General features: G+C 49.9%; 1 protein-coding gene across 1 annotated transcript in view; it reads left to right on the top strand.

The window, feature by feature from the left end:
- The first annotated feature begins 15 nt into the window (after positions 1-15).
- The window catches only part of GCK (glucokinase), a 55,438-nt gene continuing 43,273 nt past the window's right edge, over positions 16-12,180 (top strand). Inside the window, exons 1-2 of the mRNA XM_030871212.2 lie at positions 16-118; positions 5,322-8,448. Of these exons, the coding sequence (XP_030727072.1) occupies positions 8,404-8,448 (45 nt within the window). The 5' untranslated portion in view covers positions 16-118; positions 5,322-8,403. The remainder of the gene's footprint in view (positions 119-5,321; positions 8,449-12,180) is intronic.

Here is a 12,180-nt window from a genome sequence, read left to right as displayed (position 1 = left end):
CCGGATGCAGAAAGGAGCAGCCGGAAGCACGGGCGAGGGGGCGGGGCAGAGAGCTGCGCGTGCGCATGAGGTCGGTCCCCGCCCTTCGGGCTTTCGTAGGCCGGCCGGCTCGCTGCTCGTAAGTCTTTAGCCTTCCCCCGCTGTCCTTCTCTCTGTGAGGGCCTGTCCTTTTCTCCCTGGCCGTCCTGAGTTCTCCCAGGGGCCCTTCGCTTCCTCCCGGTCCGTTCTGAGCCCTGTAGGGTCGCCTGTGTCCCCCGGCGCTGTCCTCCCTCCGAACGGTGAGACCCAGAGTCCCACCCACACGCTAGGGCTTTGTAAACCCCACACAAGGGACTTTGATTTATGGGCGAACTGCTGTCCCTGGAAAGTGTTTTGTGAATCATATCTCCTTTCTGAGTGAAGAAAGGCAGGGACCTGCCGGGAGGTGAAGGCATGCCTCTCATTTTCAGATGATTGAGTCCTCTCTTGCCATTCCCACGCCTTCCTCCTGCCTGCCTGGGAGCAAGTCCCTGGTCACACAGGTCCCTTCAGCACAAGCCCGCAGGGGTGAGGGCTCCTGGGCCTGCCCACCACCTGGGAAACCAGATGTCTAACCACTGATTTGGGAGCCAAACTGCTGACCTCACAGAGTAGCAGAGCCACTTCACCTCAAAAGGGGCAGAAATTCATCTCCAAACTGAGGGAGCAGCTTGGCTTACTGTGACTTGGAAAAACTTACTTTGCTTGAGATGTTGGAATAGTGCTTTTTCAATGGATGGGGATGAATGAGGCTCAGTTCCCTAAGGGTAGTACATCTTTCATGCTTCTTGTTTGTTAAATGGTATGTTATCCGAAAGCATCTTGCAGGACAGAGGTGAAAGAGCCTTGGTGTTTGGAAGTTGGCAGAAGGGTTACACAACTATCATGCTAGAAGCTAGAAGCAGCCAGATCTGAAATGATGGGAAAGATATGGTAGTATTTGAAAAACCAACGGCATCACTCTAAACATTACCCTAAATCAGGGTGTCTCAACCTTGTCACTGTTGATATTTCGGATTGGATAATTCTTTGTTGTTGGCGGCTGTCCATGCATTGCAGGCAACATCTCAGGCCTTTTACCCACTAGATGCTGGTGACACCCCACCGGCCATTTGGCAACCAAAAATGTCTCTGGGGCTTCCCTGGTGGCGCAGTGGTTGAGAGTCCGCCTGCCGATGCAGGGGACACGGGTTCGTGCCCCGGTCCGGGAAGATCCCACATGCTGCGGAGCGGCTGGGCCCGTGAGCCATGGCCGCTGAGCCTGCGCGTGCGGAACCTGTGCTCCGCAACGGGAGAGGCCGCGGCAGTGAGAGGCCTGCGTACTGAAAAAAAAAAAAAAAAAGAAAAGTCTCTGGTGGGACTTCCTTGGCTGTGCAGTGGTTAAGACTCTGAGCTTCCACTGCAGGGGGCACGGGTTTGATCCCTGGTCGGGAACTAAGATCCTGCATCCGTGTGGCCAAAAATAAACAAACAGACAAATAAATAAAAATACAAAAATGTCTCTGGACATTGCCAAATGCACCCTGGGGAACAGTGGCTTAGAGAACCATTGCTCTAAATATTCCTGTGGCTGAAGGAAGTTTCCACCACCTGCTTTCACTCAGTACCTTCCTCACCGACCCTCTTCCCTGGCTATTTCCAAGTGCAGAGGGTGAACAGAGCTTTCCCACATCCCCTCCATGTTGGTACTAAACGTTAAGAACAGACTTTGGCCAACGCCAGGCCTGTGTCACGGGATGGTGGAGAGCTGTGCAGCCCCATCCTGACTGCGCTGACATGGTTGACCTATAGGGGGCGGGTGAGAGCCATTTTTGAAGACAGTTCTCAAAGTCCCTTTTCCTTTGCCACTAAAAGTCGTACAAAAGGAGGAATCAGGAGGACGGTGTTGGGTTGGAATAGATTTAAATGTATTCACGTGACACGTAATAGTAATTGTCTCGAAGTTTCCCTTACACCAAGCACTTTCCATATGCGTCCTCATTTAATCCTCACAAAAACAGAGGAAAATATTATTACCACCTTACAGACATGGAAACTGAGATTCAGGTTAAGGAAATTGCTCCTAAGAGGCACACGTCAACACCAAAACACGTAACAAACTTTCACAGCTCTAGCAGCGCTCTCCCTCCTCTCTGGCCTTGCTTGTCCTCCATCACCCCAGAAAGCCTCGCTTGGCCTCTGTGGTTACCAGCTCCCCAAGCTCATCCATCTTACTGAATAGCAAGACCCACCTTCCACTCCAACACCCCAGCTGCCACCCAACTTGGATTCAGTCCCAGCACTTCTACAAACCACAAAACCACAAAAGTGAACAAACCATTAACTCCTCTGAGTCTCTTTCTCTCTTTCATCTGTAAAACTGGACAAATACCCTTTCCATAAGCATGTTGCTGGGAATGATAAGACATTACGTTCCAAGCTGTAGTCATAGTAGCTGTTTAACAACTAACAACAATGATGATTACGTGTATTGTTACCGTTCTTGACAAAAAGGAGGAGAGGTCATGGTGGGTTACAGGTGTCCTGCAGGCTGTGGGAAGTGGAGATTTGATGGTAGGCTGAAATCTGAGGAAGGTCTATAGATTGCAGATTAGTATTGTATCTGTTTTAATTTCTTGATTTGCTCATGGTGTTGTGGTTATGTAAGTGAATTCTTTGTTTTTAGGAAATACACACAACTACTCGGGTAAAAGGACAGCCTGTCTGAAACATGCTCTTAAAGGGTTCAGATCTATGATACATATGGAGGGTAAAGCAAATACGGTAAATTTAAAGAGTCAGGATGAAGGGTATCCAGGAGTTTCACTGTACCATTCTTGCAGCTGTCCTGTAAGTCTGCAATTATGGGGATAGAAAAGATTGTAGGGCAGGGTGCTGACGTCATGCATGCAGCATCCACACTTGTGGGGATGGCATATTTCTCTGGAGTCCTGACCCCCCTCATTTGCTGGGCCCTGCAGACAGAACTGGAACAAGGCTGCCCATGACAAATGGCTGAGGCTCTCTAAGTTCGCCCCCACTGGGCAAGGCAGGCAGCCACCCACCTTTGAGGCTTTGCTCAGCTCTCGGAAGGCACTCAATTTAGCTGCACAGTGGAACCCTCTAGGGAGCTGGATAAAAGCTGGCTGAGGGGCATACTCCAGGAGGCCCAGCCCAGGGGGGAAACCAGCCATTCAGTGGCCTCGGTCCCCATACCCCCTTGTCCGGCCAGTCAAGGCCAGGGCAGTAGGGCTGTTTTCACTCTAAGCCTAACACCAGCCTCCACAGCCTTCCCAGGAAAGGGGCCCTGAAAGGGGCCACCAATGTGGTCAGGCCTCCAAAGGAGTTGAGAGCACGTCACTATTGTTTTTTTATAAAAGTATAAAAGCTTTTTCTCTGGTCACTTCTTTGGATTTTCATTCTCTCGTGAAGGCGCCTCTGTACAGGTAAAAATTTAAATAAAACCTGTATGCCTTTCTCGTGTTAATGTCAGTTTAGTTCCTAGGCCCAGCTGGAGAGCCAAAGAGGGCAGAGGAAAATTATTCCTCCCCTACACTTTCTTAGTAGTTCACCAAGTCTAAGGAGCATGGACTTGATGCCATCAACTGGGGACTACTAGCAGACCCAGCCCCCAGGAAGGCTGCTGACTACCACCACTGCTTACCCACGTGTCCTGTGCTCCCACTCGGTTCGCCAGCCCACAGGGAAGACAGACACAGACATGGCTCTGCCACCAGCAGAGAGGGAACAGAAGATGACAGAGCAGGAGAGGACCGGGTATACTATAAGGTTTACCTGGAGGCAGTGGGCAGGAAGAGATCACAGCCAAGGAAGACAGGAGGCAGCTGGGAGCTCCCTGAAATAGAGGGACAGGCACCCTCAGAACTGCCTCTCCTGCAGGGGCTTCCCAGGAGCTGTATTTGTACCACCAGGCACCCCTCCCCTGCTCCGGATCTAGGGATGGATGTGTAGCCCACTCTGGATACATGGTCACTTAGGCAGGTGACTTGACCTGAGGCGCCCTTACTCCTGTGGTGCTGCCCTGCACAGAAAGTGGGAGAAAGTCTGCAGAATAGGAAGGGGGGAAGGGGGGCAGGCAGAGGCCCTGGGAAAGAGGCAGAGCCGGCCACCATGAAAGAGGAGTCTGGGCCTCACAGCAGCCTGGTCCCCAGGACCTCTGAGAGCAGAAAGCAAGGACGGGAGTCATCATAAAGGAAAAGTCACGACTAAGAATCTGAAAGTGCAAGCGATAGAGCCCCCTCCCCAGCCCCCTCCATCCCCACAATCCCCGTTTCCACATGGGTGCCAGGAAGTCTGAGCCAATCAACACAATCCCATCCCTATTGCCTCAGAGATTGGTCTACAGATGGGCACCTGACCCACGTCTCAGCCAATCAATGCAGACCTTCTCCCCCCACCAGCAGCGTAGGCCGTCCAATTAGAGCAAAGCCCAGGACTTCGTGTTTGACACTTGGGAGAAGCAATGGGATTTGCCCAGGTTAAAAAGGTCAGCGAACCCCAAACAGTATTGGTACAAACTTCTGCTTAAACATAGAAGATGAAATACATATGTTTATATGAGCTTCACTAGAATGACACAAAGAGGGCAGGAGGAGAATGGCAAAAAGTGAGAGGCTAACCAGGGTAGGCAGGTTTAAATTGGGGAGAGGCGGGGTGATGGGGGCTTAGCAGAGTGAGGGCCTGAAGCACAAGGTCCTGGAGCTGCAGGGGCGGGTGGGGGGGGGGGGCGGGGAGGAAGCAAGGGGAGCCCTGAAGACGCTCCTCCTTCCTGCACCACAGATACTTCCCCCAGGAATGTACCATCCTCTGCCTCACCCTGGGGAGGAAGATGCAGGACTTTCCTGTGGAGACTTGAATGTTCAGCGATTCTGCCACTTTGAGGCCCCCGTGAAATCACCTGTTGTTCCAAGTAGTCCCTGTTGGGTAAATGTCTCCTGTGAGGTCACTCCCAAGGCTCTGACCTGTGTGCAGTGTGGCTGCCCTTGGATCAGGTGACATTCCAGTCATCTGTGGCCAGGGAGGCCACAGGGCTATGCAGCAGGGCCTGGGACTTCTGCATGAGGACTGCCTTGGCCCCTGTCCTTGGGGGATGGTGAGCCTTTGCAGCCCAATCCTTCAACGTCCCCAGTCTCAGTGAACTCATCTGAAAGTGGCAAAAATAATACCACCCCTGCCTACTGCCCCAAGACTGTCTGATCGAATGACAGAATGAATACAAAAGTACTTTGTGAATCATAAACGTTTCAATCAGTATAATTATAATGACAATTTCTCCTCCATATAAATATATTTTCTTTCTTTAGGAATAAATCTAATAAGAAATATATACGATCTATAAGAGAAAAATAATGAAGCTCACCTGAAGGGCATAAAAGAAGACTTCAACAAACAGGGCAACTGGCTACATTTCTGAATGAGAAGACTTGGCATTATAAAGATGTCTGTTCTCTAAAATGGATCCCCAAATCCACAAATTCAATGCCTTTCCAATGAAATTATCAACAGCATTATTTTAGTGAAATGGGAAGAGTAGATTCTAAGATTTATATGAAAGATAAAAGCCTTATGGTAAAGAAAATTTTGTAGGAAAATAAAAGGAAGGGATCCCTTCCCACCAGATATCAAAAAACTGAAAAGTGCCAACTGAAAGAATGTGGTATCTACAGGAACGGACAGAGAGACATCCAGCTCATAGACAGAGCTGAGGCCAAGGCAGGCAGAGTACCAAGAGCCACTTTTACATTTAGACAGTCTGTTGCTGACACAGGCAGCAAAATGAAAAGGAAGAGAGAGAGAGAAAGAAAGAGAAGAAAGAGAAAAGGAAGGAAGGAAGGAAAGAAAGAAAAAAAGCACCCAAATGTGCCACTTCCCATCTTTGTCCCATGCACCAGAAAGGATGACACCCAACCAAAGAGAGCTGGATGCCTGCGCCTCAAGTCACCCCAAGGCATCACCTCTGGCTGGGAGCCCATTCTAGATGGCAACTACACCCTGGGGGCAGGGACAGAAAACCTCGTATCTCGGAACCAGAGATGAGGGGAAACCCTCCTGATGCCTCCTGGGCAGATGTGGAAGAGAGTGGGTGGTGGCCTCAGAGCAGCTCCTCACAAGTCCAACCTCAGTTCCTGGAATATCACAAAGTGTTCTGACAGGCTCAGATTAGCTGTGGTCCCAGACTTGGCCTGGTGGCCTTTGAGGACACCTGCAAGGTGACCAGAGCAGAGCCGTTCCCTCACAACAGAGAAATACAACAATGGAGCATAAACTGTGGTGCAGTTATCAATACAAATCAGTGGGGAAAAGGTAGCCAACAAATGTTAGACTCCTACCTCATACTATACACAAGCAAATTCCAGAGGGGCTGAAGTGCTGAACATTTTTTAAATATTGGAAAAATATTACAAGGAAATGTGGGAGAACATTTTTCTAATTTTGGATGGGAAATGCTTTTCTTTTTTAAAAAAAATATTTTTAAAATTTATTTTTGGCTGCATTGGGTCTTAGTTGCTGCGCATGGGCTTTCTCTAGTTGCAGCGAGTGGGGGCTACTCTTCATTGGCAGTGCGTGGGCTTCTCATTGCGGTGACTTCTCTTGTTGCGGAGCACGGGCTCTAGGCACGCGGCCTTCAGTAGTTGTGGCGTGCAGGCTCAGTAGTTGTGGTGCACGGGCTTAGTTGCTCCGCAGCCTGTGGGATCCTCCAGGACTAGGGCTCGAACCCGTGTCCCCTGCATTGGCAGGCAGGCTCCCAACCACTGTGCCACCAGGGAAGCCCCCAGAAATGCTTTTCTTAACAAGACACGAGCTTCAAAAAAAGAAAGAAAGCCAAATTCATAAAAAAGAAATACTTCTCTGTGTTAAAAGACACCATTGATCAAGCCATATGTTTAGCAATAGGTAATACAGCATATTCAACAAGAAAAGGATTAATAGATATTATGGATGGAATATAAAAATAGTTTATACAAATTGAAAAGTAGAAGACAATTCAATAACAAAACAGTTAAGTAATATAAACAAATCATCCTTAGAAAAAGGAATACAAATAACTATAAACATATGAAAAGGTGTCCAGCACTTTGCAATTCAAATGATAATGAGACGACAGATAAGCAAAAGTTATAAAGATTCATCATCTCAAGGACTGGCCAGCATGGAGTCAAACTCCTAATGATGCTGGAAGGATTAATTGGTGAAGCCATTTGAAGGGGCCAATGTAGTCCTGTCTGCACAATCATAAAATGTGCCCAGCATTGGACCTAGCAATTCAGCCTCTAGGAAGCATCCAGAAGAAACACATGCACGTGTTGACCCTGGTAAAAGGCCGAGATTTATAACAGGGGAAAACGGAAACTGCCCAGATGACCATCAATACGACATTGGTTTAAAAATATTTCAGCGTACCCATTTGGAGAGATCTCACCGGCCACTCCTTCCCTCTCCCTCTGCTGGATCCCAGCAGAGCTCATGTTTCCAGATGGTAGTCAGGGAAGGCAGTGACCAAAGCTTGAGGGTGGCCTGGGCACGTGTGGCAATGCCACTGGCTAAGCCACCTGCTCCCTCTCCTCTGGTTCCCAGACTCAAGGGGGCCTCTCCTCCTTAGGACATGAATTTGGAAGACCCTGTGACCCTGCCCTGGGAACTGGACAGGTGGCAAAGTCTGCGGTGATAAGGTGATTGGGCTGTCGCTATGGTGATGGGGATGGAGGCCTTTTGCCATCAGCCCCAGTTTTCTGCATGGCAGCTCTAATGACAGGATGGTCAGCCCTGCAGAGGCTGGAGGGTGTGAGCGCAGAGGCCTGTTCCTGGTTGCCATGGCAGCGTGGGCCCTCGCAGGAGCGCAGAAAGCCCTGGCAGGAGAATTCCCCACTCCATACCTGGTCAGAGCAGGAAGTGTTGGGCCGTGACTGAGCCTCAGGGAAGCAGGTTGGGGTGTGAGAAAAGAACAGTCGCCCACAGCTTAATTACTCAAAAGCTGTCCCCCAGCCACAGGAGGAAAGAAGACCTTTTCTGCTGAGTCTGTCTAGAGGACACCACGCCGTCACAGCTCAGCACAGCCCGGAGAGAAAGCTGACCAGTGCTGACCAGCTCTGGAGCCCGGCAATGGCCCTGCCCCGATGATACCTGGCCTGACAAGGCCTCAGTGGGGAAGGGTCCCGACTAGGACCCAGAAGAGAAGGCTGGCAGGCTTGCTGGAGAACAATGAAAAGGAGGAAACTCTGTGATTGAACCTCAAGCCAGAAGCCAGCCAGAAGGTGGACCATATTCTACCAGACACTCGGGCCGGCCGTGACCCTTGGTTGGGAGAAGCCTGGGGATATTTCTGCCTTGGAAGCCCGTTGGGGAACACTGAGGGGTTCCAGCTCCCCCAGGCGGGCTGCGGTACAAATGCTGGATGACAGAGCCAGGATGGAGATCGCCAAGAAGGAAAAGGTAGCTCTCTGCTGCATTCGGTTTTCTAGAAGTGCTTCTTACACGTTCCTGTATTCAGTGGTTTGTTTAACTTGACCAAGTGTTTGTGCCTCAATATCTGATTGTATGTGCAGGTGCTTTAGGGACGACCTGCTGGGAGTGAATTATGAGGCATTGACTTTGGTAATGCTTTTATTTTATTTTTGTTTTTTAACATCTTTATTGGAGTATAATTGCTTTACAATGGTGTGTTAGTTTCTGCTTTATAACAAAGTGAATCAGTTATACATATACATATGTCCCCATATCTCTTCCCTCTTGCGTCTCCCTCCCTCCCATCCTCCCTATCCCACCCCTCTAGGTGGTCACAAAGCACTGAGCTGATCTCCCTGTGCTATGCGGCTGCTTCCCACTAGCTATCTATTTTACGTTTGGTAGTGTATGTATGTCCATGCCACTCCCTCACTTTGTCACAGCTTACCCTTCTCCCTCCCCGTATCCTCGAGTCCATTCTCTAGTAGGTCTGCGTCCTTATTCCCATCTTGCCCCTAGGTTCTTCACGACCATTTTTTTTTCTTTAGATTCCATATATATGTGTTAGCATACGGTATTTGTTTTTCTCTTTCTGACTTCACTCTGTATGACAGACTCTAGGTCCATCCACCTCACTACAAATAACTCAATTTCGTTTCTTTTTATGGCTGAGTAATATTCCATTGTATATATGTGCCACATCTTCTTTATCCATTCATCTGTTGATGGACGTTTAGGTTGCTTCCATGTCCTGGCTATTGTAAATAGTGCTGCAATGAACATTTTGGTACATGACTCTTTTTGAATTATGGTTTTCTCAGGGTATATGCCCAGTAGTGGGATTGCTGGGTCATATGGTAGTTCTATTTGTAGTTTTTTAAGGAACCTCCATACTGTTCTCCATAGTGGCTGTATCAATTCACATTTCCACCAGCAGTGCAAGCGTGTTCCCTTTTCTCCACACCCTCTCCAGCATTTATTGTTTCTAGATTTTTTGATGATGGCCATTCTGACCGGTGTGAGATGATATCTCACTGTAGTTTTGATTTGCATTTCTCTAATGATTAGTGATGTTGAGCATCCTTTCATGTGTTTGTTGGCAATCTGTATATCTTCTTTAGAGAAATGTCTACTGAGGTCTTCTGCCCATTTTTGGATTGGGTTGTTTGTTTTTTTGTTATTGAGCTGCATGAGCTGCTTGTAAATTTTGGAGATTAATCCTTTGTCAGTTGCTTCATTTGCAAATATTTTCTCCTATTCTGAGGGTTGTCTTTTCGTCTTGTTTATGGTTTCCTTTGCTGTGTAAAAGCCTTTAAGTTTCATTAGGTCCCATTTGTTTATTTTGTTTTTATTTCCATTTCTCTAGGAGGTGGGTCAAAAAGGATCTTGCTGTGATTTATGTCATAGAGTGTTCTGCCTATGTTTTCCTCTAAGAGTTTTATAGTGTCTGGCCTTACATTTAGGTTTTAATCCATTTTGAGTTTATTTCTGTGTATGGTGTTAAGGAGTGTTCTAATTTCATTCTTTTACATGTAGCTGTCCAGTTGAGACAGTGACTTCATTGGGCAAACCAGGTCCTCTCCCTACTGCTCCAGACTCCGGCCCTGTGACCTGGAAGTCACAGGCTGCCAGGAGGCCCGGGAGGTGACCTCTGTTGGGAAGAGGGTCCGGGGAGTTTAGAGCCCCAGCTGGGGGGCTTGGGGCCTGGGATCTTGGTGGCAGAACCAACTGCCCAGCCATGAGGCAAGACTCAACAGACATCACGAAAGGTCTCAGATGCCTGCGCTTCCCTGCAGGAATCTTTTCCTAAGAAGCCTCAGGGCTGTTGCTCCTGGTGAGGAGTTGAGAGCAGTTACTTTTTCCAAAGCAAAGAAAAATCCAGACGTCTTCTGAGCCAGCCCTGTGCGCGAGCGGAGCCAGGGCTGGTGACAGGGCAGAAGGAAGAGCCTGCCTGCTCCCCCAAGCCAGGCGGGGCGGGGGAGACGGAGGAGAGGGCCCATATCCAGTCCCTTTGGCATGGTTTCCTCCTCACATGTCTTTTCTTCTCCTTCTTCTGTGAAATGACAAGGTCAGCATAAACACTGGGCTCGTTCTGCTCCTGGCAGAGCTAATGATGTTGGGAGAAAAACAACCAGCCTGGGTCGGGGTGCCCGCAGCTGCAGGCAGCAGGAAGCCCACGTCTGCTGGTTCCTGGGCCGATGACCGGAGTTTGGATGAGAAATCCTACGCAAAGGGGCCGTGGAGGCCAGCTGGGGAGAAGGGAGGCGGGGTCTTTGGCACAAGCAGAGAGCTAGCGTGGCGACAGTGAGAGGTGGGGCCTGTGGCTCGCCGTGGGGAGCTGGTGTGGGGAGGCCACCACGTCAGACTGGGGCTGGCCCACGCCCCCTTCTCCTTTGTCCCAGGGACACAATGCTCCACGCGGTAAACCGTTTCTGTTCCACACATGCGGTGTGCCGACCCCCGTTCAGGAGCCAGGCTGGTTCCAGATCGCTGGTGGGGGACGGAAGGGTGTTTCACTGACAGCCTTGTCAGGGCAGAGAGGAGAGGGAGGCACTGCCTCTGGCACGTGCCTTAGGGGGTACCAAAAACATCAGTCATCAAGATAAATAATATTCTAATTCAAATTCTAAAGAATCAAAATCCATGCGAAAAATTATGATGAGCAAAATGCCAAATTTCTAAAGAAAGAGGGCCTGAGTATTACTGATTTTTTTCGCTTGTCTTAGGCCTGTGCCGGCTGCCCTTAGAGTGCCAGCTAGCAAGGTGCCAGGGCCAGACAACGGAGGCGTGGGGCTGTGACGTCCACACCCCTCCCGTCTGTCCTAGCTGCCCAGAGGACCCACCTCTTGTCTGGGGGCTGGGGGAGCGGGGTGGGGGTGCTTCAGCTTGGTTTCAGGGCCGTCCTAAGGATCTGAGGTTTCGCTGCCAGGCCCACCCAGGTCCAGCTCTGCATCCCTGGGAAGTGATACACCCACCCCAAGCCAGCGTGTAGCCTGGAGTGGTTGGCTGGGGCTGTATCCACACAGGCTCCCAGGAGGAGAGCGTTCAGGTTGCTTTGGAGGGAACTGCAGTGCTGCTGGTTTTGCTCGTTCTTTTCTAATTTATGTATTTATTTATTTATTTTTGGCTGTGTTGGGTCTTCGCTGCTGCGCGCGGGCTTTCTCTAGTTGTAGCGAGCCGGGGGCCACTCTTCGATGCAGTGCGCAGGCTGCTCATTGCAGTGGCTTCTCTTTGTTGCAGAGCACGGGCTCTAGGCACACGGGCTTCAGTAGTTGTGGCTCGCAGGCTCTAGAGTGCAGGCTCAGTAGTTGTGGCACACGGGCTTAGTTGTTCCGTGGCATGTGGGATCTTCCCGGACTGGGGCTCAAACCCCTGTCCCCTGCATTGGCAGGCGGATGCTTAACCACTGTGCCACCAGGGAAGTCCTGGTTTTGCCATTTCTGTTTCTCTGGTTCATCTTGCCTCTGTACCTGTCGGATCACCTGTGGTCATCCCCCTATAATCTGCAAGAGTGTGTGGCCTCAGTACCGTTTTCAGTGGCTTCCCTGGGGGGATGGCAGCTTCTTACGTGGTTTTTCTAGAGCTCCTTGGGGGCAGGCCCGCTCCTACTGATGCTGCTTCTTCTCCCCTCCAGCCTGCGGCTGTGGAACTCCACCACAGAGTCATTCCCTTGGCATGGAGCTCTCTCTTTTTTTCCCCATAGTTTTATCATCTGTAAAT

The sequence above is a fragment of the Globicephala melas genome, chromosome 9 (genome assembly GCF_963455315.2).
Source record: "Globicephala melas chromosome 9, mGloMel1.2, whole genome shotgun sequence".
Lineage (NCBI taxonomy): Eukaryota > Metazoa > Chordata > Mammalia > Artiodactyla > Delphinidae > Globicephala > Globicephala melas.
The sequence above is the reverse complement of the archived record's forward strand: the minus strand, read 5'-3'. Positions and strand labels throughout refer to the sequence as shown.